The following is a 27,896-nucleotide window of genomic DNA, read 5'->3' on the forward strand; positions in this document are numbered from 1 at the left end:
CTAGTCAGCTGCGGCTACATGAACAGATGTTAACCCTGATCAGGTAAGTGGTAACTGAATAAGGGAGAGAGGAGCCCCTCGAACCGGAGAACAGGCTATGCTCGAACTGGCAGTCCTTGTGTGATCTGATGAATAGTGAGACTGATTCCCTTTTTGTATGTTATGGTGATCATAGGATGAACTGTCGTATGAGACTGCCGTCTGGGTAGAGAGGTCTGGATTCGTATGGGATCGCGAGGCCGCCACTTGTGCTGAGACTGCCGTCTGGGTAGAGAGGTCTGGATTCGTATGGGATCGCGAGGCCGCCACTTGTGCTGAGACTGCCGTCTGGGTAGAGAGCTCTGGATTCGTATGGGATCGCGAGGCCGCCACTTGTGCTGAGACTGCCGTCTGGGTAGAGAGGTCTGGATTCGTATGGGATCGCGAGGCCGCCACTTGTGCTGAGACTGCCGTCTGGGTAGAGAGGTCTGGATTCGTATGGGATCGCGAGGCCGCCACTTGTGCTGAGACTGCCGTCTGGGTAGAGAGGTCTGGATTCGTATGGGATCGCGAGGCCGCCACTTGTGCTGAGACTGCCGTCTGGGTAGAGAGGTCTGGATTCGTATGGGATCGCGAGGCCGCCACTTGTGCTGAGACTGCCGTCTGGGTAGAGAGGTCTGGATTCGTATGGGATCGCGAGGCCGCCACTTGTGCTGAGACTGCCGTCTGGGTAGAGAGGTCTGGATTCGTATGGGATCGCGAGGCCGCCACTTGTGCTGAGACTGCCGTCTGGGTAGAGAGGTCTGGATTCGTATGGGATCGCGAGGCCGCCACTTGTGCTGAGACTGCCGTCTGGGTAGAGAGGTCTGGATTCGTATGGGATCGCGAGGCCGCCACTTGTGCTGAGACTGCCGTCTGGGTAGAGAGGTCTGGATTCGTATGGGATCGCGAGGCCGCCACTTGTGCTGAGACTGCCGTCTGGGTAGAGAGGTCTGGATTCGTATGGGATCGCGAGGCCGCCACTTGTGCTGAGACTGCCGTCTGGGTAGAGAGGTCTGGATTCGTATGGGATCGCGAGGCCGCCACTTGTGCTGAGACTGCCGTCTGGGTAGAGAGGTCTGGATTCGTATGGGATCGCGAGGCCGCCACTTGTGATACTGTCGTATGGGCAGAGAGGTCTGGATCCGTATGGGATCGCGAGGCCGCCGATTATAAGAGGTCTTGGTATGTATAGTAGGAATTCCCTGTCCTTAGGTGGTAGATATATGTGGTTACCTATTGTAAATAGGCCCTAGGGAGGGGGAGGGGGTAACGTTCTGGCTGGGTTAGTGAGGCTCTGATGAGCGGGTTCTATCTGATCCGAAAACCCAAGCAGAACATTTGGCGTCACGAACCGTTTACGAAACCTGTGAGCGTTGTGGTTGTATCGTGTTTGCTTTCGGCGCGTGCGTGGTTTCGTTTGTATATTATTATTTGTATATAATTGTGTGTATAGTTTGTTTTTTTTTCTCTCTTTCTCTTTCTTTTCCGAGATGTTTTCTAGAAAGTCGAAATCTACTTTTAAGTTGCCCGTTGATATTCCCGGCTGGGATTCAACGCCTTATGAAGCCTTAGCCCGTGAGTGGGCTGATTCTACTGGTTTGAGTGAGAATTGGAATTCTTTTTTGGAGCTGGCGGAGCCGGCTAATGTGATTACTTGTTTACAGAAGGCGCCGGTATCTAAGGGTGATGAGCTTCCAGTTTGGGGCGCAGAGGTTGGATTGTTCTGTCTGCGTACAGGATTCTGCATGAGAGGTTGTTGAAGTTACAGAAATTGCATAAGGATGTGGAAGCGAACTTTGTTGAGATTCAGAATGCTCATACTTTGTTGCGGTGTCAAAATAAGTTGCTTGCTGACAAACTTGAGACTTACCAAACTATTGCCGAGAGGGCGGCTGTGCGAATTGCTCGTTATAAATACAAGAATCGGCGTGGTCGGGTTTCGACGCGAAAGGTGCGTCTGGTCGTGGCAAAAGCTGGACTGGATTGGAATCCTGATGAATGGGATGGTAATATCTGGAACTCGAGTGATTCTCGTTCCTCGGATGAGGAGTCTGCCAAGCGCGAGTCCTCTCGCTCCGGCCGTGATTGTAAGTCTACTTCTTGCGCCTCTGATGGTGCACCCCGTGATTGCGCTCGTCCTTCGAGTGGGGTCGATGCTTCTTACACTGATTGTTCCTCTACGTGTACTGATCGAGCTCCTTGTGATGCTCGTCCCGCGGTCTCGGTGCATCCAGTTTTTCGGCGGAAGTTGCAGCAGGCTCCCGGTGCTCCGAATGGTATTGCTTTAGACTCTTTGGAGGATTTTACTCAACAAGAAATTAGTGATATTTTACAGCGATTTCGGCAGCGAGCTGGTGAGACCTTACTCACATGGATGGTGCGCCTTTATGAACTGGGCGCTGCTGGCATTATGTTGGATGCTGGCGATTGTTTGAAGTTTTGTTCCTTGAGTTCGGATTCTACTGTACAGGATCATTTTCGTAACTTTAATGGTGGTGGTCAAATTACTTTGCTTCAATTGGCGACTGGGGGTTGTAGTCAAAAATATCCTACTCAGTCTGACTGGCCTGTGAATGACAAACCGTGGTATACTTTGCGCGATGCTGCACAACGTCTCAAAGAGGAGGTGATGAAAACGGCAATTTTTCTGAATACTGCTGACAGGTTGCTTGATGGTTTGTTGACATCTTCTGTGCGGAATCGTATTATTCGTTCTTCCCCTGTTGCTTATAAGCAGGTCATGATGACTTTATTGATTAATCAGACTGGTAACATGTTGTCTATGGTGCTGGAATCGGTACGCCAACTCGGTGAGTTGGGTGAGTGGTGTAAACCTGAACGGCAGTCCCGGCCTGACACTCGTACTCCTGGTGACAATAAACTTACTAGACGTGATATGTTTTTTGGTCTTATGGCCGATGGTGTGCGGAAGGAGGACATTGACGGTGAGACTACTTCTCGTTTGTGGGAAATGTTTCGCAAACGTGGCTCGGATCGAAAGGAGGGTGCCCGGCGTGTTCGGACGACTGAGTGTGATCGTGGTTTTTCTGACGGTAGCGCAAATGACGACCGCCGTGGGCGCTCTGATCGTCGTGATGATCGACGTTATGTACGTGATTTGTCCCCCCGTCGTGAGAGAGACAGAGAGAGAGAGGGGGAAAGAGAAAGGGGGAGAGATGATTATGTTCACAGCAGACGTAGAGATGATAGGGATCAATCCCCTGAGTTGAGAAGGAGAGAGGATCGACACAGATTGGCCGATCGAAACCCGCAGTACAATGCAGAGGACAGGAATCCATTTCGTCATAGAGATGGATATGAACAGGAGGTATCGATACCTGAGAAACGTGAGAGTCTTTATCCTGATTTATCCTGGTACACAGAACGCAGTAAAAATGACTAGGAAATAGGTCAAGCTCCAGTACACAGATGGGCTCACAGAGATAATAGACCCTATGTAGATATTGATATTTATTGGAGACATCGTAATGTCCAAAGGGCCCGAGCATTGGTAGATACAGGAGCGGAGGCCACTCTTATTCATGGAAAATCAAAGAAGTTTAAAGGTCAGCCTTTTACAATTACCGGATTAGGTGGAAAGGAAACTCCTGCAGTTCAAACTTTACTTGAAATGAGAATAGGTAGAATTCCTAGAAAAGAATACTCTGTATTAGTGGTGCCACTCTTAGAATTCATAATTGGAATTGATATTTTGAAAGGAATGACTTATGGCCGATGGTGTGCGGAAGGAGGACATTGACGGTGAGACTACTTCTCGTTTGTGGGAAATGTTTCGCAAACGTGGCTCGGATCGAAAGGAGGGTGCCCGGCGTGTTCGGACGACTGAGTGTGATCGTGGTTTTTCTGACGGTAGCGCAAATGACGACCGCCGTGGGCGCTCTGATCGTCGTGATGATCGACGTTATGTACGTGATTTGTCCCCCCGTCGTGAGAGAGACAGAGAGAGAGAGGGGGAAAGAGAAAGGGGGAGAGATGATTATGTTAACAGCAGACGTAGAGATGATAGGGATCAATCCCCTGAGTTGAGAAGGAGAGAGGATCGACACAGATTGGCCGATCGAAACCCGCAGTACAATGCAGAGGACAGGAATCCATTTCGTCATAGAGATGGATATGAACAGGAGGTATCGATACCTGAGAAACGTGAGAGTCTTTATCCTGATTTATCCTGGTACACAGAACGCAGTAAAAATGACTAGGAAATAGGTCAAGCTCCAGTACACAGATGGGCTCACAGAGATAATAGACCCTATGTAGATATTGATATTTATTGGAGACATCGTAATGTCCAAAGGGCCCGAGCATTGGTAGATACAGGAGCGGAGGCCACTCTTATTCATGGAAAATCAAAGAAGTTTAAAGGTCAGCCTTTTACAATTACCGGATTAGGTGGAAAGGAAACTCCCGCAGTTCAAACTTTACTTGAAATGAGAATAGGTAGAATTCCTAGAAAAGAATACTCTGTATTAGTGGTGCCACTCTTAGAATTCATAATTGGAATTGATATTTTGAAAGGAATGACTTTGCACTTAGATGATGGATGTTACCAATTTGGAACTAAACATTATATATCGTCCAGGCCTGTACGGGTTGGTCGTTTAAGAATGCCCCCCATAAAAGTTCCCCAGGCGACAAAAGTGGTTTGTCAGAAGCAGTATCGTATTCCAGGTGGTCATGAAGAGATTAGTACCACTATTCAGGAGTTGGTGGATGCAGGAGTTATAACCCCAGTTACTTCTGCTTGGAATAATCCTGTTTGGCCTGTACGTAAGAGTGATAATTCTTGGCGCATGACTGTTGATTATCGAGAATTGAATAGACACACACCCTCTTTGACCGTTGCAGTACCGGATGTTATTACCCTAATTGAAAGAATCCAAAAACATCCAGGTACATAGTATGCGTCCATTGATATTGCTAATGCTTTCTTTTCGATTCCAATTGCCCCTGAGTGTCAGGAACAATTCAGTTTTACGTGGAACGGGCGTCAGATGACGTTTAGAAGTCTTCCCCAGGGCTATGTGCATAGTCCTACGATATGTCACCGGCTGGTGGCAGAGCATCTGGCTGAGGTACCGGTTCATCCGCGAATTCAGATATGTCACTATATTGATGATATTTTGATCCAAGGCGAAACACAAGAGGAAGTTCAGACCCAATTGGACAGAGTCATTGAGTGCCTGCGTGAGAAAGGTTGGGAAATCAACCCGGATAAATTACAAGGTCCGTCCCAGGCTGTGAAATTTTTGGGTATTAATTGGCATGAGGGGCACCGAGAAGTGATCCCTCAGGTTAAACAGAAAATTCTTGATTTTGCAGTTCCGAGGAATAGGAAAGAAGCCCAAAGCTTCATTGGTTTGTTTGGTTTTTGGCGCCAGCATATTCCTCATTTGAGTCAAATATTGGCCCCCTTGTACCGGGTCACTCGTAAAAAGAATGCATTTGAATGGGATAAACCACAGCAAGATGCGTTCAGTCTGGCAAAAGAAGCAATTCAGCATGCTCTGGATTTATGGCCTGTATGTGATGGTGATGTGGATTTGAATGTGTCTGTACAAGGCCTTTATGCGAATTGGAGTTTGTGGCAGAAACAAGGCAGGAGTAGAGTACCGTTAGGTTTCTGGACCAAAAAGTTACCTGATGCTGGTGAGCGTTATACACCTTTTGAGAAACAGTTACTTGCATGTTATTGGGCTCTGGTGGATACCGAGCAATTGACTTTGGGACATGATATAGTTTTGCGACCTGAAATTCCTATCATGCAGTGGGTTATGAGTTCGCCGAAAACTCACCGAATTGGACACGCTCAAGAGGCGAGTGTGATTAAATGGAAATGGTATATACAAGACAGGGCACGTGTGGGACAAAAAGGAGTTGCATCTTTGCATGAGCAGGTGGCGCGGGCGCCATCGACTGAGACTGAGAGTGAATGTTCCGTACCTTTAGTACAGGAGTCTCCTGTTAAGTGGGGTAGACCTTTTGATGATTTGTCCGCGGAGGACAGAAACCATGTCTGGTTTACGGATGGTTCAGCAAGGTTCATAGGGACGAAACGGCATTGGAAGGCGGTGTCCTATAATCCGATCACACAAAAATTGCTGAGTACAACTGGTGAGGGTAAGAGCAGTCAATTTTCTGAACTCTATGCTGTTTATCAAGTTCTGAAACAAGAGTTACCTGGCACATGTCATATTTTCACCGATTCTTGGTCTACTGCCAATGGACTGGCAGTTTGGTTACCGACTTGGCATTCCCATAGTTGGAAATTGCATTCAAAAGAACTGTGGGGAAAAAAATTATGGCAGGAGATTTGGGAAATGCTCCCACAGAGTACTGTTACAATCTTCCATGTGGATGCTCATACCCCGATAGACTCTCTTGACAAATTCTTTCATAACATTGCAGATGAGAAATCTAAAATTGCTGAGGCAGTGGTGGACAGGCAAGATTCTGATATTGCGGGATTGGCGAAATGGGCCCACCAGAAAGCAGGACACTTTGGAGAGAAAGCCACTAGCAGGTGGGCTGCTGATCGAGGAATTTATATTCCCCTAGATTTAATCAAAAATGTTATTCTACATTGTCCCATTTGTCAGCATATCAGGCAGCGCAAAGTGCCCCAAATTGTTAAAGGTCATTTACATCGCGGGAAATTGCCCGCTCAAATTTGGCAGATTGATTACATCGGTCCACTTCCTATGAGTAGGAATTGTCAATATGTTTGCACTATTGTTGATACATACAGTGGCCTGCTGGTGGCCCTTCCCTGTAAGCAAGCTACCCAATTGAATACTATTAAAACATTGGAATTGATTATGATGTATTATGGTGTGCCATTCCAAATTCAATCTGATAATGCATCCCATTTTCGTGGAAGATTGGTACAGGAATTCTGTGTGGAAAACAATATTGAATGGGTGTTTCATATACCATATTATCCACAGGCCTCGGGTCTTGTGGAGAGGTTGAATGGCCTGCTGAAAGATCAGTTACGTAAATTAACAGATGAGAAGTATAAGAATTGGCGAGACTTTTTGCCTCAAGCGCTATTGATTTTGAATAACCGTCCTTTTCTAAATGCTGAATCCCCACTTATGCGTTTGTTTCCTCCGAATGTTGATGCTAAGCCCAATGAAATCAGAGAGACTGTGATGTACTGGGAAATTACTCCCGGAGCTTTGGCTCCATGTAGAGCGACCCCAGGGTCGGCAGGTTTAGACTTGCATGCCATGGATGACACCGTTATAAAAAGTAAGAATCGAGTCATCATTGAAACTGGTGTTGGTGTTCATATACCAACTGGGAATTTCGGATTAATCGCCCCTAGATCGGGGCTGGCTGTAAAAGGCGTTCAGGTGCTTGGAGGAATCATTGACAGTGATTATCAGGGAGAGATTAAGGTGCTCCTGCTGAATAGCAGTGAGGTTGACTTACTGATACATCAAACTGACCAAGTGGCTCAATTGCTAATAATGCCTGTTTTCAGTGGTGAGATCACAAAAGGCACTGCCCCAACGTTGCTAACTGTACGAGGCCAGAAAGGTTTTGGCTCCACAGATAATCCTGGGGCCAGAGTTTGGGTGCAGTCGCCTAAGAATCCCCCTGAACAAGCAGAGGTCATTGCAACCGGTCAAGACAACACCATTTTAGTTATGAGACCAGGGAAAGATAGCTGGGAAGCAGTCCCGGCTGACAAATGTTACTTACGAGAATGAATAATGCCTGTATTTGATTCTCTTTCAGATCATTCTTTGGACTGTTGCTGCAGGATGTGTCGGCGTTGGACTCCTTTTGGGCTGGTACGACGAGAGAGGAGGGATCCCATCAACCCGGGCTGAGTTGAGAACCAGAGTGTCGCGTTCCTTCGCTGCGTGGGATTCGTCGTCGAACTTTTGGACTACGCTAGCCAAACGAGTGACTAAAGCCCCTCATTTCTGCTTGACACCGATGAGATCGGTGACTGACATTCTAGCGACTTGTTTAGTTGCTGTCCCTGCTTCATTGGAGACTTTGACTCATATTTTCAATATATCGAATGCTCGCCCCAATGTTCTTCTGGGCGATTTTGCTACCCATGAGTATTGCCCCTTGTGTACTGTACTGTCAGACACGATACCCCCCATCCAGTCCCAAATAGTTACCTATAATATCACACAGGGTGATTTGTGTTTTTTCCTTACTTGTGATCCTAGTGCGATTTCTGAATGTATGCGTTTAAGATTGAAAGGTGCCACTTCATTCACCGCTCATGAACGAACTTTGTGCCTTCAAAGGACACCGAAAACATGTACTTCTGTTCAGAATAACATGACTTGCAAGAGTTTGGTAGTTACCCCCAGTCATTATCGCACGATGTTACTACCTGCCGGATGGCTTTTCTCATGTGGTAATACTTCCTGGCCATATATCCCCGCAAATATTTCTGGAGGCCCTTGTGCCATTACTAGACTGAGCTTGTTAATGTTTTCATCACATCCGAATGCCAACTCTCGTGTGATTCGAGATACAGTGAGGTTACAGGAGGATTGTGACTCATCTTTGCATTTATATTCCAAGTCTGAATACCTTAGCCTGGCTATTTCAATTGTTGGTGTTCCTGCTTTGGCAGTTTATAATGCCAAATCTATTGGGAAAATGGCCTGCTGGATGGTAAAATCCATTAATCATACTTCTACAGTCCTGTCTGACATGCTATTAGACGCCCAGGGTGAACGTAGAGCTATCTTGCAAAATCGAGCGGCCATTGATTATCTTTTGCTTAAACATGGACACGATTGTTCTGATTTTGAGGGTCTTTGTTGTTTTAACTTGTCTGATCATACAAAATCCATTCAAGCTCACATTGATAAACTACATGACTTGACAGAAGAAGTTAGAAGACACATTGACCAGGGCTGGTTTGACTGGCTCTTTAATTGGTTACCTGATTTGCATATGTTACGTCAGATATTAGGAGGTATTCTGGTTACTATCGGCATTTTGATTTCTATCTGTTGCTTTATTCAGTGTATTCCTTCACTACTTCAATTCTGCACACCTGGTACTAGACATAGATCAGTTAGTTTTGTTTCATATTATTCTTCCACAGATATTAGTTCTGTTTAATGGATGTATAATAGACTGAAGTCAAGGGTGAAATGTTCTGCTCGATTTTCCCGGCCTTCTTGTGAGGAAAGGTGATTGAATGTGACTTCAGTCTCTTACCATTCAAGTCTAAGGGTTAGAGTAGTGAATGGAGCCTATTTACTAGGCACTTCGACATGATCCTGTGCTCTTCCCCTTAGATCAGGGCTTGCACACATAGCCTAGGGGATAGATTCGTTAGTATTAGGGATAACCTGTCCTGTAGTGAGGGTATTTCATGGAGCCGTGCTGAATTCAGGCCTGGTAGGCCTCAAACGGGAGAGACTCCATCTTTCTTTCTGCTCCGGCAGCTTGGGATGCTTCTAGGTCAAATGTAATGTTTTAGTTATGAGGTGTTATTCGCTTGGAGAGAACCGGTTCAGGCCGGCCCGTATCGAAGGATTGTATTTTTCTTCATGCCGAAGACACTACATCAGGCCGGCCGGCTGGGAACGTGTCCTTGGTACGGGGAGGTACAAGAATTTGGTGGGCGGCAGGTTACGGGCCGGAATTTTCCATGAGGAAACGCACCTCTATATTAGTGAAAGTCTGAGGCAGTTACATGTTCAGTCCGTAGGCGGAATCTAGCCGTTAGCAGTAAAGCTACTACTTATTCCAGGGAAGACAGACGCCATCTTGGAGGCGGAGAAAAACCGAGAGACAGATACTCTCCTAGCAGAATAGCCAGAGAGGAGAGAGTAGCCGATAAGGAAGAGGTCCCAGTGACTCGGAGATGGGTGAAGGGAACAGCGCATAGCGGTGCAGACGTGTATCCGTGACTGCGGAGGTGTGACTTCCAGGCGAGCCGAGGCACAGACGAGAAGGGAACCTAGATGACCACTGAGTGCAGGCTACACACTACTAAGGTGATGTCGACCCTTTCTTATTAGAGTGCACAACTTAATCTTTCACTTTTCTTTGCAGGTTATGTGTTATATTGTAATGTTATGTGATTGCGTATGTAATGAGTAATAAAGTACCCAGTTTGTAGTGAACCAACATGTGCTGTGTGTTCTTGTATGAGAGGGTAGCCTATTCTTCTAGTCAGCTGCGGCTACATGAACAGATGTTAACCCTGATCAGGTAAGTGGTAACTGAATAAGGGAGAGAGGAGCCCCTCGAACCGGAGAACAGGCTATGCTCGAACTGGCAATCCTTGTGTGATCTGATGAATAGTGAGACTGATTCCCTTTTTGTATGTTATGGTGATCATAGGATGAACTGTCGTATGAGACTGCCGTCTGGGTAGAGAGTTCTGGATCCGTATGGGATCGCGAGGCCGCCGATTGTGCTGAGACTGCCGTCTGGGTAGAGAGGTCTGGATTCGTATGGGATCGCGAGGCCGCCACTTGTGCTGAGACTGCCGTCTGGGTAGAGAGTTCTGGATTCGTATGGGATCGCGAGGCCGCCACTTGTGCTGAGACTGCCGTCTGGGTAGAGAGGTCTGGATTCGTATGGGATCGCGAGGCCGCCACTTGTGCTGAGACTGCCGTCTGGGTAGAGAGGTCTGGATTCGTATGGGATCGCGAGGCCGCCACTTGTGCTGAGACTGCCGTCTGGGTAGAGAGGTCTGGATTCGTATGGGATCGCGAGGCCGCCACTTGTGCTGAGACTGCCGTCTGGGTAGAGAGGTCTGGATTCGTATGGGATCGCGAGGCCGCCACTTGTGCTGAGACTGCCAGCTAACATAATATAACATCCATGGTGGCGATGAGGGCAGTTTCCTTGCTGTGATTAAGTCTGAAATCAGAATGAGTGGAGTTACCGAGTTGGTGGCCATTGAGGTATTCAGTGAGGTGTCTGTTGATGATTTCCTCTAAATCCGTGGCTGGGAATGGTAGCAGGGAGATCAGTCTGTAGTTGGTGAGCGTTGAAGGGTCCAAAGAGGGTTTGTTCTGCAGTGGGAGGACAGTTGTGTGTTTCCAAGCATCTGGAAAGGTCACAGTAGAGATAGAGGCACTCTGAATGGGTGTAAGCATATAGCTGATGGGGTGAAGTCCTCAGGAGATGGCGTGATGGGGCCCCTGAATGGATGAACTTCATGCTGGTGGAGGTTCATTCTGGGGTGATGACGGGCCATGTGGTTAGCATTGATACTTTGGATAAGATCAGGAGGCGTTTGGGGAGGTCTGTCGGTTCTGGTAGCGGGTTGAGAATTGAGAAAGATTGTTACAGAGGTCCTGTGAGGCAGTGATCGAGTTGAAGATGGCCACTGGTGAGGTGAAATCTTTCACAATGGTGAAGATTTCTTTGCTTCTGTTGATGCTGGCATTGATGTTGTCCACCAGAGCAGTGTGTTTGGTGGTTCAGATCATTTGGTGGTAGCATCTCAGGGCAGATTTGAGCGTGCCCGTCTGCACTGTCCTTGCTCATTCTCCATTTACGCTCCAGTTGTTTACGGTGGCGTTTCTTCAATTGGAGTTCATCCGTGTACCATCGGGCCTGAGGTCTGGATCTTGTTGTATTGTTGTATTTGAGGGGGGCCATGGAGTCGGCGCAGGAGGTGATCCAACTGTTGAAATTCTTGATGGTTTTGGGGCGGCTGCTGCTGTGTTCATGTTAGTGTGTGTTGAGAGCTGCGTTCCAATGATGCTGTTCTAGTTCACCTGGTTGGTCTGATGGTTGTTCCTGTGTGTTGGACTGGGACAGAGATACTGAACTTGATGAAGGTGTGGCCTATCTAAGGGACTGGTGTGGGTTCGTCCACTCTGATGTTGTAAAAGTTGGTGGAAATAGTGTCAAGGAGGTGTCCAGTGACGGGAATCGGTCGCTTTACTCGTTGGGTGGGGTCCATTGCCATCTTGGTCATTTTCAGAGGCACCTTCAGCCATCTCCACGCATTCTCCAGTTCTTACTTCCACCTTCTGACCATTGGCAAAGCTTTGGGTATTACTGGGCCTGCCCTGCTTGTGACCTCCTTGGCGGTCTGGATAACCCTAACTCCCTGCGACTAAATAACCAGGAACTACCACACCGAGTTCATGAGTCCACATAGCAATTAAAGTATCTCTGCTCATTGTGATTCACATATATCAGCACTGGAAAGTCTCTGAAAGTAAAAGATTCCACCAATGCACATCAACACCACATGAGAGCTAGAGGAGTTTAATCCTTGGCTATATTTAAATCCTGGCGAAAATGTGCTTCTCATTCCCCACTGCTAGGACCGATTGACGCACTGCCCACGAGCGACGAATGCCTGAGCAGCACACAGTGCCTGAGCAGCAGATCTCTCAGATCTCTCAGAGAGTTTCATAAAACCAGGACAGAGAAGCCCAAAGCATCTATTAAGGGTGTACACAAAAATCAGCAGTTTTAGCAAAAAGGTAACGCCTAAGAATTTAAAGACACTTCAAGCCAACCAGAAAATATCACCACCTCAATCAAGCGGATGTCAGAGTGTGACAGAGTTCGTCGGCTCATTCCCAGTCTGATGCGTCTCAGACACGCAGAAGTGGTGCAAAGGTTTCACTCCTAGACACGAAGGACCACTCTAGGAGAGAGTTCTCTGTTCCTTCAAAACAAAGCTCTGGGAAGTGCACAGATATCGCCTCGTCCCACCTCACAGAGGGCAACTATCAATGTGCATGTCCATAGTGTGCAGAGGAGCGGAGGCCAGTTAAGGACGGTCTCTTCAGCACAGACACATAATACCCACCTCTGCGGAGGACATTGCAGCAGAACATCATTGTTAGACTATCCTATAACACACATATTATGTCCAACATATCATTTAAAAGCACCGCCCCATTTAAACAAATATTTTATTTTTGTAAACAATATTTAGGACACAATATTTATTTCAATTTATAATTCTTACAACAATATTCTGGGATACAACCCTGCTAAGTGCCCAACAATAACCCGGGCACTTCAGCAGAGTGTCAGCTCCATTTCTAAGCAGGACATGAGGTGTCTGAGGAGACTCTTCCTGCTCTGGAATCCCTTCGGTTCCCTCAGCGGATGGAGAGTCGTGGCAAAAAGCGAAGCCAGACTCAAGGATATACACACTCAGAACACCAGCATGGATCTGTTACTCACCACTTCTCTTCCAGGGGATCCTCATCAAAGTCACGAGCACTGAATTGTTGCAGGGATTCTGCTTATACACAGAACTATGCGTAGAACCCCAGGACCTCAGTGAGTTGTGGTGTACCTCAGAACCCAGAACCCAGTATCCGGCTAGCATAAGTGTCCCATTCGTTATCCGAGATTTAGCTCGGCGGTCCCAATGAAAAGACAACCCAGAACAAGCGACTCAGTGTACTTTTGCTGCTCTGGAATCCCTTCGGTTCCCTCAGCCAGACTCAAGGATAAACACACTCAGGGCACCAGCATGGATCTCTTACTCACCACTTCTCTTCCAGGGGATCCCCATCAAAGTCACGAGCACTGAATATTCCCGCCCAAGTGCAGGGACCCCAGAATACCTTAAAAATATATATATATAACATCATTTTACAGCTTTATATATATAAAAATATATTATTTTTCCACGTCAATGCAGCCTTCAAGAAAAGCAAGGCTAACCAATGCTTCGGTAATCTGCTTTTGCATCAATAGACATATACTCTGTTTTTAAATCTTTAATACACGCACATAGAAAGAAAACACAGGAGGACAAAGAGACGCCTGAACTCTCTTTAATGGACTGAAGAAGCTGCAATGTAACATAGCAGGCATTGCTAGCCCATAGGCTGCAAGTAATACATTCAACTAATGCAACTGGCGCTGTGACTTTAAGAACCTCACTGTACCCTCAGTATCCCATCATGCTCCAGAGGCGACAGTAAGGTCAGGTCATTTTTACGGGACAACATATGAACCCAGGTATACTTTAATGAGGACTGTAGTGTTTCTTGCCCGGGGAGGCGGGAGGGTTGCTTATGACTTTGATGAGGATAGCCCCGGAAGAGAACTAGGATTACAGGTGAGTAACGTTTCCTTCTCTTCCAGGGGATCCTTATCAATAGTCATAAGCACTGAATCGAATAGCGAGCCCACCCTCCACCCCAGCAAACAAATGGTTTAGAATCAAGAGCAGATGATCTCAGCATTGGAATACATTTTTCAAAGAGGCCTGGCCTACTTGAGTGTCTGCTCTTGTATCTGAATCGAGACAATAGTGTCTCGTGAATATATGCACCGACCTCCAAGTGGCTGCTCTGAAGATCTCAGAGATGGGGACATTGTGCAGCAAAGCCACAGTAGCTGCCTTTCCCCTAGTGGAGTGAGCCGTGGGAGTGTCCACAAGGAGCTTATTAGACAACTGGTGTGCCAGCTTGATACAGGACACTATCCAGCGGGAGATGAAGCGTTCAGGGGCTGGGAAACCTGTTCAGATGGAACCGTGACTTACAAGCAAGTGAGCAGACTTCCTAATAACCTTAGACTAGTCTAGGTAGAACTTTAAGACTCTTTTTAGGTCTAAAGAATAGCGAGACCTTCCAGCTGGTGTTGTGGGATTAGGAAATAAAGTGGGTAGCAAAATGGACTGATTAATGTGAAAGTCAGACAACACCTCAGGTAGGAACAAAGAGTGGGTTCTCATTACTAACATGTTGTTGTGAAAAACTGTGTATGACTCTTTAGGGCAGAGAGCTTAGATCTCGCTCACCCTACGACCAGAAGTGATCGCCAGTAGGAAGGCACTCTTGTGAGGCTTGGCAGGGTCGCTTTGAGAATAGGCTCAAAAGGGGGACCCATGAGCAAAGGGGGACCCATGAGCAAAGGGGGACCCATGAGCTTGGAGAAAACCAAATTGAGCCCCCAAGTAGGAGAAGGGGAGCGGATTGGGGAAAAACCTTTCTTTTACCCTTGCAAAAAATACTTAACCACCTGAAGCTGGGAGAAGGATGGTTGGGTCGGTGACTTTCATACGCTGTAATGGCTACAAGGTGCACTTTTATGGGAGCAAACTGCAAACCTGAATTGGCCAAGTGCAGGGGATATGGTAAGATTGCCTCCTCTTGCCTCTGAATCGGATGGAACCTGCCGCGGTCCCTGCAGGTAACAGCGGTGGGGCAGTGGGGCTGTGTTAGGGGGGGTTTCAAGGGACAATGCAAAGGGAAAATTAAATAAATAATTTTCCCTCTGCATCATCCCTCGTAATGTCCCTGTACAAGGCCCCACCGCCCCACCCTGTTACCTGCACCGACCGCGACTGGATAGAACCCTTTTTGCACAAACCACATTTAGAATCTTTTCCATTTAAACACATAAGAGCGTCGAGTGGAAGGTCTCTTCAATTCTTTTAAAATGGTCATGAACTCCTGAGGGAGTCCTAGATGGCCGTACTGAAGGAACTCAGGAGCCATGCAGCCAAGTACAGCGAGGGAAGGTGGGATGATGGATTCTCCCGTTCAGTTTGGAGAGGCGATCCAGCCTGCATGGAAGCTTCCTGTGTGGACGTTCCGAGAGATGTAGCAGGTCCGGGTACCACAACTGCCATGACCAGTCTGACGCGATATCAGGATCATCCTCGCTCTTGAGTGGCAGAGGTTGGTTATCTCCCTCGGGAAGTGGCCAAAGAGAGTACAAAAGTCCCCTGACCAATCGATCAAAAGAGCATTCCCTTTTGTCTCTGGCCGATAATATCTTAACGTGAAGTCTTGGCCTTTTTTTGTTGGTGTTGTACATGAAGAGATCAATACTTGGTTGACCCCATTCTCAGAAGATGTCTGCCACCACGTCATCATGCAGAAGTCAGTCTTGCGGATCTTCAAAGTGACGATCAGGGAATCTGCTTGAGCGTTCTGTTTCTCCTTGCAGGTGGACTTCTGTAATTGAAAGCTGTCTGACCAGAAGCCAATGCCAGAACGCCTATGCCTCCAAGGATAGGGAGCAAGATAGGGTCGCTCCCTGCTTGTTTAGATAGTACATCGTGGTTGTGTTGTCCATCTGGACTAATATGGAGCTGGCTGGGATGGAGGAGTAGAAGGTCTTGAGGGCTAGATGCACAGCCTGTTGCTCCAGCATACTGATACGATATGCCTGCTCTTTGGTCGACCACAGACCTTGAGTTTGAAGCGGGCCCATGTGAGCTCCCCAACTCTGGATGGAGGCATCTGTGATCAGAGATTGCATTGGAGGGGTCTGATGGAATGGGACTCCCACCAAGAGATTTTTTCGATGAGTCCACCATGGGATGGAAGATTTCACAGCCCGGGAAAGGTGGACCTTGTCGTCCCATCAAGCCGTCCGCTGATCCCATTTGTCCTCTAGATCCTTCTGCAAGGGTTGCATCCTCAGCCTGGCATTGGAGACTAGAAAGTTGCAAGATGCCATCGGCTCTAGGAGCGAGGCAACCTGCCGGACTGAATGTTGAAGAGTGCGAAGAAGCTGGTTGCGCTTCAGAGTGATGGATGATAGTCTCTCCTCCGAAGGATGCACTTCTCCTGCATTGGAGTCTAGTGTCGCTCCCAGATAGTGTACCCTTTGAGTAGGTTGATGAACTGACTTTGCCAAGTTGATATGAAGGCCCAGCCACTGTAGAAACGTTAGACAGGTCTGGTACTGGGTCTTTACGCACTGGGGAGATGAACTCTGCAGGAGCCAGTCATCGAGGTATGGATAAATGAACAGTCCCTGGTGGTGTAGAGCAGCCGCTACTACTACCATGCATTTGGTAAACACTCGAGGGGCCGACTTCAATCCGACAGGGAGGACTTTGTACTGGCAGCATTTGGCCCCTACCATGAAGCACGGGAACTTTCAGTGGCATGAGTAGATAGGTACATGGAAATACGCATCCTGAAGATCTATCAAGCACATCCCGTCTCCTATCGGACGTTGAGGATATATTTGATGGAGAGCCAGCATGCCAAAATTTCTCTCTTCAGATGGACTTGTTCAGAATGCGTAAGCCTAATATACGCCTGAGCTCCACTTTGAGACCTTTCTTTCGCACCAGAAAGTACCTTGAATATACTCCTTTCCCTCTTTGAGGGGAAGGGACTTCACCTATGGCAGATTTTTGAAGGAGAGTGGCTACTTCTTGCTGCAGTAGTTGCAGCTGGTGGCATGCGGTTTTTACTGGAGGGATCGTTAGAGGTGGATAGCGAAACCGTAAAGAGTACCCATTCTGCTGCGTAATCAATACCCATTGACCTTTTGTAAATGCTTTCGCCACTCTTGCAGATGATTGGCGATACTTCACCTCACTGGAGTGGGTACCAACGATGGGGGAAGTGACTGCTCATTGTTTTGTTTGAGTCTTCGCTGAGGAAGAGGACTGGTGAGGGGTACCTCTACCATGGGAAGAGCGACGCTCTTGGTAGTGTGCTCTGGGCTGGTGTTGTTGTTGCCTTTGAGACCATTGTGGGGTTTGAACCCCCGGATGAAATGGCCTGCGGTCGTACAGCCTGTATCCATGATGGAACTCCTTTCTCTTTTTAGGGCCTACAGCCTTTAGAGTATCAAGTTCTGTCTTCATCCTGGCCATTTCATCGTCCGTGTGTGTGCCAAAGAGAGAGCTTCCGGAAAAGGGTAGGTTTAAAATACGCTGCTGGGGTTCCGGTTTCAGTGCAGTAAGCCGGAGCCAGGATGATCCCCTAGCACATTCTCCATGCGCATATGAATGTGCAGCCAGAGTTGCCCCATTTGCTGAAGCGCTAATCATCTGGTTCACCACCAAGCCCCCTTCTCGGAGAACTTCCTCAAAGTCTTAAAGATCCTCTTTGGGCAACTTGTCTTTGAATCTATGCGAAAAATCCCACAGGGACCTACTATAGTGACCTAAAAGGGCTGAGGCACTGGATACCATCAAAAAGGAAGCTGAGGAGCCACAAACGTTTCTTCCCCAAGAGTCCTGGGCTCTGCTCTCTTTGTCGGGAGGCACCGTTGAAGAGGAACCCACTGCATGCTTCTTCTTTGCAGCAGCAATAGTTACGAAGTCCGAAGGAGGATCCACCCTCAGGAACAGCGGATCGTGCTCAGGGGGCTTGTACTTCTTCAAGATCCTTGCAGGAGCCCTCTAGAGTGATGCCGGGGTGAGGAAGGAGTCCATGATCGGTTGATGGAGTCAGGTAGCAATGGTCTCGCTGCTAACCTTTGGTGCAAAGTCTCATAACAAAGGATGATGTTTGAGGAGAGGGCATATCAATATCCAGTGTATGTGCCTCTCTAGCCAGCACCTCGTGGAAGGTATTAATATCATCCACCAGGGAGATTCTCGAAGGTGGACTGTCCACCAAGGTGGGGAATAGTCCCTTTTTGAAGAATGCGTGGAGGATAAGGACCACAAAGGTGATGGAGTTGGTATCCAAGCACATTCTCGACCTCTGGGAGAAGTAGTAGGAGAAAGGTCTACCGTCTGTACCAAGCGAGTACGAGGCAATCTCTGCAGAGGACTAGAGTAGTCGAGAGGTTGCTGTACTTGCGTTGTAGAAGACTTCTGGCAGTGGTGCACTGGTAACAGCCATCTGAGAGATAGGTGCACAGAAGGTGATCTCTGCCCTCTCTTCTCTTCCTGTGCAGGAAGATCCGCTGTCTACGGTGCCCCCTTCTGTGTCTGCCTCTCAGGAGAGGGAGAAATGGAGCTGCTCGACGTCAACAGAGGCACCTGCGGTGATCTCAACTGCAAACCTCTAGACACTCAGCGTCCTTCCACGCTGAACGGATGGACTTCGAGCGCCTTTCCAATGGAGAATGGTGTGTCAACGTCAACAGGTTAGTAATATAATAATCCACATTTGTAAAGCACGACCAATCACCCGTAAGGGTCTATATGTGCTGGGGGCCATTGGGAAGATTAAGCAAGCTATTGCCTAGAGTCACATGGTGCTGGGCTAACCTGCCACCAGCGCCGGGGATCGAACCATGATCCCCAGATTACGGAGTCAGTCGCCCTGGCGCCACACCTCTTCCCTCAGGGATGAGGGCCTTGACGTCAACCGACGTTGCACCACTGAGATGGCTTGAGCCGGTGTCGAGTGCTGGGAAGACGCTGACATCGTTCGAATTCTCATCTTCGGGAGAGGTGCGGCCGATGGAGCCTGGTGTCTTGACATCAGGTGAAAGGCCGCTGGTGGGGTCTTGGGTTTCGCCGTTGGATAAGGACCCATAGACAGAGACTGGTGCTTCGACATCGGACATGGAGCTGCAGACGGAGACCGATGTCTTGACGTTGAGTGTTTGTGTAGACACCAATGGAGACCAACTCCTCGATGTCGACCATTGCCGGGTTGACATCAGCAGAGGGCACTGGTCCGACGTTGAAGATTGTCGTGCTTGTGTTACCGGTGAAGCCGACGATGGGTAGACGTTGAACTTGCCGCAGTATTTGACGGTGTAGTCTTCGACGACGAGCAGCGTTTCAATACCGTCGACGGCAGTGGCAGCGTCGACGGGGAAACCCGTGATGTCGATTTCTTCGCCGCGTTTCGAGCTTCATCTTCGCTCTTCATCAGTGGAAGACAAGGAGGCTCAAGGTTTTAGTTGGGATGCCAAATTTATTTAAATTACACAAGACCCATGTGGGCATAGGCAAAGCGTAGCATCATGGTTAATGTAGTCCATGTTTGTTTATGCCAAAGTTCTGGTTCAGGTTACGCCCTGATGGGCGGGACTTATCATGCAATAAATAGCTACTTAGCAAAAGAGTGCTGTTTTCACGCAGGCCAATCATCAAGAGCCATTTGGGCTCGAAACGCGCTTGGCAGACTGCAGTGAAGTGATCGGGGAGCGCTGCAGTGTGACTGTCAGGGACCGTGTTCTATTTCCCTTCCACGTGTAACTTCTCCATTGGGGCAAATATATATATATACATATATGTATTCCAGCTCCAAAGTTGCCCTGAGGTAAGAAGCACTTGGGTCACAATACTTAGCCAAACAGCCTTTATTCGGAATGGGCAAGATTCAGCATGCAGATAAGTTGAGAACAGCGATTCCGTGTGCCTGACCCATTTCGAAGGCAATTCTTCTTGTTCAAAGGCTTTGCGGAAACGAAGCGTGCTCTTCCGGTCACCTTCACTGATTAAATAATGTCCCATAGCACGCCCTTCAATGGGCCGTTCCAATGAATCTGTGCTGTGCTGCTGCATTATGGGAACTGGTGTCCGGAAAAATTTCTCCATTAATGGATGCACTGTCATAACTGTTTGTTAATTAAGAGCCCTCGATGAGCCTCCGCATGAGGATTCGCCCTCAATCCACGACCGTAACCCACAAACAGACTTGATGATTATCGTGCCATGTGGCCCCCAGAAGACGGGGTGGTGAATTCTTCACGGCCGGGGTGCGTTCATATTTCAGGGAAGGTGACCGGAAGATCATGCTTCGTTTCCGCAAAGCCTTTGAAAAGTCTAGTATCATGTACTAGGGCCTTACAGTGGAGGTCATGCTAATCACAGGGGGACCCCAACGCTTAGTGTTCCCCAGTGTATGTAGGTGTTTTCACTGTATTAGAAGTGTCTTCCAGGATAGCCCTGGCTCTAGGTCTGTTAGTCAGAGTCAGTTACCACCAGTATCCGTCTGAAAAAGTTGTGGGCACAGGATGATTTTGCAACAAGGCCTCTTTCTGCTCCTCTGTTGGTTCTTTCTGCACATGTCTTGCTTCTTCCTGCACTTTTCTTCGTCTTTGTGGACTTCTGTTGCTTCTTTCTGCATTTCTTTTGCTTCTTTCTGTGTGTTTTTTCTTCTTTCTTCACATGCCCTACCTCTGTATGCATAGTTAGAAACTAGCATTTAAAAAACCTTTGAAATTCACTGACAAAACCATAGGTTTCAGGCACGTTTTCGTTGGAAATTAGCATTTAAAAAACCTTAGAAATTCACTGAAAAAACCATAGGTTTTAGGGAAAGCTATAGTTAGTTGGACATTTCACTCATACAAAACCGTAGAAATTCCCCCGGTATAGCTAGTTCAGCTAACTATAACTTGTGCCCCCGCAATGCACTGCTGATGACGTCACATATTACATCACTCATGACATGGTCAGTGACATCACTGATGACATCACTGATGACATCTCAAATGACATCACTGATGAAATCATCCATGTCATAATTTCATGCATCTTCTCACACCCTAATACAACTTTAGATACACCCACTCTAAATTACAGACTGCTAGTCTCAAAACCATAGACACTCCAACACCAATATCTACATACCCACTCACTGATTCTTAGATCTACACACACATCCACTCACTCACCTGTACAGTCACTCATACTTATGGTCACCCAGTACAGGACACCTATATAGATACTCCCACACCACCACTCATCCATAGATGTACTCACACACCTAGTTAGTCATGCAAATAATTAATCACACTCCCATTTACTCACCTATACAGTTATACGCACACCAGCTCAATTACTCATACAAATACTAGCACATTCTTACGTTCTTATACAATCAATGATACAAGCACACACTCATCCATACAGCCACTCTCACAATCACACACTCTCACTTATAACCATTTATGTACTCCAAAACACATGTATACTGCTTTTCACATATGTAGTTACTCAAACATGTACCACTGAGATATACATTCACTCACTAACACACCCATACACACACTCACCCACCCATACAGTCCATCACAGATGCACTCTTGAAACCATGCACCCAGTGAATCACCCACTCACACATCTATGCACAGTCACACACACCCCACCCACACAAACACTCAGACGGATACAGACATTCGCACAGTTTAGTCACTAACCCATGCATTCAGTAAGATACGTTTAATCACTCACCTATAGAGTCAGTCACGCACCTACTAAATCATCCATTCAGACACTTATACACCCACTCATTCTTCAATATGCGTTTCCCTATATATAATAAACATATTTAAACTTTACAGAAACACACAGTCACTGGATTATGTCATCAGTGATGTCATCAGTGATGTCACTGACCATGTCATGAGTGATGTAATATGTGACGTCATCAGCAGTGCATTGCGGGGGCGTGAGTTATAGTTAGCTGAACTAACTATAATGGGGGAATTTCATGGGTTTTGTACGAGTGAAATGTCCAACTAACTATAACTTTCCCTAAAACCTATGGTTTTTCAGTGTATATATATATATATATTTTTTTTTTTTTAGGTACTCCGGGGTCCCCGAGCATGGGTGGGAATATTCAGTGCTTATGACTATTGATGAGGATCCCCTGGAAGAGAACCAGAACAAACCCTGTACAGGCAACAACTGGACCTTGAGAAGCATGCACACAGAGGTGAGGGGTCCACGACTCTATGTACTCACTGTGACATTTCTGCACAAGTTTGTCAGAGCTTCAAGACCAATCAGATGCAAACCTCTCTACGCAGCACTGAAGGAGACAAGCGAGCTTGTAGCACTTGAACGGAGGCACACGTCTTTACGATTCAAGAGGAGTGCAGTATATACGAGGGGGACCACTGTCCTGCCTAACTCATAAACACCACATATGTGACCAGTATTCATGGTTGTCCATAACTCCTTCCAAGCCCACCTTAATTCACCATGAGCCCAGCCCGCTCTCCCCCTCCACGGCGTGTACTACCGACAGTGGTGAGAATGTACAGGAAAGCACAAGGGAGAGATTGCTACACACCCAGGTTTATGGTAACCGTCTTTATATCAAAATGTTTTGCTTGGTAAATCCATGCCCTAATCTCACCTTGTACATGTCCGCCCGTCCCCTTCCACCAAGCTCTATACTTTTAGCATCGGCCCTCGTTTCTCAGTCTCACCCCTTCTTCCTTTGCCTAAAAAACCTCTCGCTCTAACTTATTCCTTCATCTTAATTTCCTTCACTCTTCCCGTCTACTCCTTCACCTCTCTCTATGAATGGCACTGCTTTTATCCTTCCTACAAGCCCTTTGATTTTCATTTATTTATCAATTTCTTAATGTCCAGCCTTTGTCCTCTCCTAATCTTTGCTTTCTTGCCATCTTTCTCTAAAATGAGTCTCTGCTCTCAACACTTCTCTCTTGATCTTTGCCTTGTCCCATTTATGTTCTCTTAAAAACGACTCTTGCTTTGTTCTCTAAATGAATCAATGCTGCATCTCATTTTTCTCTTCTTTAATCTTCACTCTCTCTTTGTTCACATTTAATCTTTCTTTCGATCTTTCCATAAAATAAGTCTCTAATCTCGACCCTTCTCCTCTATCTGTTCCCTTTAGGGTCTCTTAAATGTGACTCTTGCTGTCTCATTTTATCTTCACTCTCGCTTTGTCCACACTCATTCTTTCTTTTTCCTGCTGGTTCTCTTTTAATCTTTGCTTTCTTGCCCTCTTTTTCTCTCCAATCTCCACTGCGCCTCCTTCAGTTTCCCTTCCCTGCTCCCCTCTCCTCCTGAAGCCCTCTCCCCTCTCCTCCCGAAGCCCTCACCCCTCTCCTCCCGAAGCCCTCTCCCCTCTCCTCCTGAAGCCCTTCTCCCCTCTCCTCCTGAAGCCCTTCTCCCCTCTCCTCCTGAAGTCCTCTCCCCTCTCCTCTTAAAGCCCTCTCCCCTCTCCACCTGAAGCGCTCGCCCCTCTCTTCCTGAAGCCCTCTCCTCCTGAAGCCCTCTCCCCTTTCCTCCTGAAGCCCTCTCCCCTCTCCTCCTGAAGCCCTCTCCCCTCTCCCCTCTCCCCTCTCCTCCTGAATCCCTGGTCCCCTCCCCCCTCTCCTCCTGAAGCCCTCCCCCTCTCCTTCTGAAGCCCTGGTCCCCTCTCCTTCTGAAGCCCTCTCCCCTCTCCTCTTGAAGCCCCTCTCCTCCTGAAGCCCACCCCCCTCTCCTTCTGAAGCCTGGTCCCCTCCCCCTCTCCTTCTGAAGCCCTGGTCCCCTCTCCTCCTGAAGCCCACCCCCCTCTCCTTCTGAAGCCTGGTCCCCTCTCCTCTTGAAGCCCTCCCACCTCTCCTTCTGAAGCCTGGTCCCCCCCTCCCCTCTCCTCCTGAAGCCCTCTCCCCTCTCCTCCTGAAGCCCTTCCCCTCTCCTTCTGAAGCCTGGTCCCCTCCCCCCTCTCCTTCTGAAGCCCTGCTCCCCTCTCCTTCTGAAGCCCTCTCCCCTCTCCTCCTGAAGCCCTCTCCCCTCTCCTCCTGAAGCCCTTCTTCCCTCTCCTCTTGAAGCCCTTCTCCCCTCTCCTCCTGAAGCCCGCTCCCCTCTCCTCCTGAAGCCCTTCTCCCCCTCTCCTCCTGAAGCCCTCACCCCCTGAAGCCCTCTCCCCTCTCCCCTCTCCTCCTGAAGCCCTTCTCCCCTCTCCTCTTGAAGCCCTCTCCCCTCTCCTCCTGAAGCGCTCGCCCCTCTCTTCCTGAAGCCCTCTCCTCCTGAAGCCCTCTCCCCTCTCCTCTTGAAGCCCTCTCCCCACTCCTCCTGAAGCCCTCTCCCCTCTCCTCCTGAAGCCCTTCTCCCCTCTCCTCTTGAAGCCCTTCTCCCGTCTCCTCCTGAAGCCCTCCCCCTGTCCTTCTGAAGCCTGGTCCCCTCCCCCCTCTCCTTCTGAAGCCCTGCTCCCCTCTCCTCCTGAAGCCCTCCCCCTCTCCTCCTGAAGCCCTTCTCCCCTCTCCTCCTGAAGCCCTTCTCCCCTCTCCTCCTGAAGCCCTTCTCCCCTCTCCTTCTGAAGCCCTTCTCCCCTCTCCTCCTGAAGCCCTCCCCCTCTCCTCCTGAAGCCCTTCTCCGCTCTCCTCCTGAAGCCCTTCTCCCCTCTCCTCCTGAAGCCCTTCTCCCCTGTCCTTCTGAAGCCCTCTCCCCTCTCCTCCTGAAGCCCTTCTCCCCTCTCCTCCTGAAGCCCAGGTCCCCTCCCCCCTCTCCTCCTGAAGCCCACCCCCCTCTCCTTTTGAAGCCCTCTCTCCTCTCCTCCTGAAGCCCTCTCCCCTCTCCTCATGAAGCGCTCTCCCCTCTCCTCCTGAAGCCCTTCTCCCCTCTCCTTCTGAAGCCCTCTCCCTCTCCCCTCTCCTTCTGAAGCCCGTCTCCCCTCTCCTCCTGAATCCCTGCTCCCCTCTCCTCCTGAAGCACTTCTCCCTTCTCCTTCTGAAGCCCTTCTCCCCTCTCCTTCTGAATCCCTGCTCCCCTCTCCTCTCTCCTCCTTGAGCCCTTCTCCCCTCTCCTCCTGAAGCCCTCCCCCTCTCCTCCTGAAGCCCTCTCCCCTCTCCACCTGAAGCCCTTCTCCCCTCTCCTCCTGAAGCCCTCTCCCCTCTCCTCCTGAAGCCCTCTCCCCTCTCCTCCTGAAGCCCTTCTCCCCTCTCCTCCTGAATCCCTGCTCCCCTCTCCTCCTGAAGCACTTCTCCCTTCTCCTTCTGAAGCCCTCTCTCCTCTCCTCCTGAAGCCCTATCCCCTCTCTTCTTGAAGCCCTCTCCCTCTCCCCTCTCCTCCTGAAGCCCTTCTCCCCTCTCCTTCTGAAGCCCTCTCCCTCTCCCCTCTCCTCCTGAAGCCCGTCTCCCCTCTCCTCCTGAAGCCCTCTCCCCTCTCTTCTTGAAGCCCTCTCCCTCTCCCCTCTCCTTCTGAAGCACTTCTCCCTTCTCCCTCTGAAGCCCTCTCCCATCTCCTTCTGAATCCCTGCTCCCCTCTCCTCTCTCCTCCTTGAGCCCTTCTCTCGTCTCCTCTTTAACCCCTGCTCATCCCACCCCTGGCAGCCTTACAAGAAGGATACTTCCACTCCACGATGCTGATGCAGGCCCGCCGGATGGGGTTGTTGAGGCCGAGGCAGTAGAGCGCCCGTGGGGAGCGGTGCACCCCGCTGCTGCCCTGGCTCTTGTGCTTGTTGTAGTGCTGGCGTTTCCGCTGTGCTGCAGCGCTGCTCTGGGAGTTCATGGTGTCTGTGCCACCGTTCATGTCCATGGAGTAGCGCCAGACTACGGAGGTCTCCGTGCCCTCCGGGAACCCTTCTGCATCCTCGCCGTCCGGGGCGTCTGCGGCGTCCGCCACTGCAGAGAAGACAAGAAGGAACACCTCAGCTCAGACCAGACCACAGGCACCTGGACATGCCACTGTGTATCACATTAGGACTTTCAAGGGGCCCAACACTTGTGTACCTCCAAAGGCTACGACTGTGGTGGTGGAGGTTGGGGTCCCTCGCCCACTTCCTTCCTGATGGAAATGGTGAAGGAGTGAAGAGACCATGTAAAAGTGAAGTGAGACTTACCACGTTCTTGTGGAAAAAATATAAACAGTGACAATCCCATGGTTAGACCTAGTCACTCCATGCTGCAAAGACATCTAAGCAAAACACTTCTGCATCCTCGCCATCCGGGGCGTCTGCCACTGCAGAGAAGACAAGGGACACCTCAGACCAGACCAGGGAGACATGGACATGTCACTACATCTCACATCCTCAGACCAGACCAGCGGACCTGGACACGTCACTACATCTCACATCCTCAGACCAGACCAGGGGACCTGGACATGTCAGTACATCTCACATCCTCAGACCAGACCAGGGGACCTGGACATGTCAGTACATCTCACATATTCAGACCAGACCAGAGGGACCTCGACACAACACTACATCTCACATCCTCAGACCAGACCAGCGGACCTGGACATGTCACTACATCTCACATCCTCAGACCAGACCAGGGAGACATGGACATGTCACTACATCTCACATCCTCAGACCAGACCAGCGGACCTGGACATGTCACTACATCTCACATCCTCAGACCAGACCAGGGAGACATGGACATGTCACTACATCTCACATCCTCAGACCAGACCAGCGGACCTGGACATGTCACTACATCTCACATCCTCAGACCAGACCAGGGGACCTGGACATGTCAGTACATCTCACATATTCAGACCAGACCAGAGGGACCTCGACACAACACTACATCTCACATCCTCAGACCAGACCAGCGGACCTGGACATGTCACTACATCTCACATCCTCAGACCAGACCAGAGGGACCTGGACACGTCACTACATCTCACATCCTCAGACCAGACCAGGGGACCTGGACACGTCACTACATCTCACATCCTAAGTCTAGACCAGACCAGGGGGACATGGACATGTCACTACATCTCACATCCTCAGACCAGACCAGAAGGACCTGGACACGTCACTACATCTCACATCATCAGCTCAGACCAGAGGGATCTGGACATGTCACTACATCTCACATCGTCAGCTCAGACCAGAGGGACCTGGACACGTCACTACATCTCACATCCTCAGCTCAGACCAGACCAGAGGGACCTGGACACGTCACTACATCTCACATCCTCAGCTGAGCCCAGACCAGGGGGACATGGACACGACACTACATTTCACATCCTCAGCTCAGACCAGGGGACCTGGACACGTCACTACGTATCACATGAGGACTTTCAAGGGGACTCACTCAACCCTTGTGTACCGCCACAGGCTACGACTCTGCGGCGGTGGGGTTTGAGGTTCCTGCCCAGTTCCTTTGTGAAGGAGTGAAGAGACCATGTGAAACTGAAGTGAGACCTACGACTTTCTTGTGAAAAATATATAAACAGTGATCATCCCATGGTTGTACCTAGTCACTCCATGCTGCAAATACATCTGCACAAAACACAAAAAACTTCTGTATTTAACTTGGTGACATCGCTTTCATTATTTACATAGATTCAGAAACTTTGAGAACTAACGCTGGAAGATCGACCACCTTGGATAAGAATGGATTTAAGGCTTTATAAACCAAAGCATGTGATGTTCTCTGCAGGACTGTGTGAAAACAAAGTTTACGGTGAGATATTGCTCATGCGGATTCCTGTATCTAGGTCCAGAGGAGCATCGCCTTCAGTCTGCGCTGACCCTCACCAACCAAGGAGG

The 27,896-nt window shown here is 48.9% G+C and overlaps 1 protein-coding gene across 5 annotated transcripts in view; it reads right to left on the bottom strand.

Annotated features, from left to right (window-relative positions):
• The window catches only part of CACNA1F (calcium voltage-gated channel subunit alpha1 F), a 562,890-nt gene that overhangs the window by 513,607 nt on the left and 21,387 nt on the right, over nucleotides 1-27,896 (bottom strand). For all 5 annotated transcript variants that reach the window (XM_085629889.1, XM_085629888.1, XM_085629886.1 and 2 more), the window contains exon 3: nucleotides 25,746-26,019. In XM_085629889.1, coding sequence (XP_085486015.1) covers nucleotides 25,746-26,019 — 274 coding nt within the window. The remainder of the gene's footprint in view (nucleotides 1-25,745; nucleotides 26,020-27,896) is intronic.

Source organism: Triturus cristatus, chromosome 10 (genome assembly GCF_964204655.1).
Source record: "Triturus cristatus chromosome 10, aTriCri1.1, whole genome shotgun sequence".
NCBI lineage: Eukaryota > Metazoa > Chordata > Amphibia > Caudata > Salamandridae > Triturus > Triturus cristatus.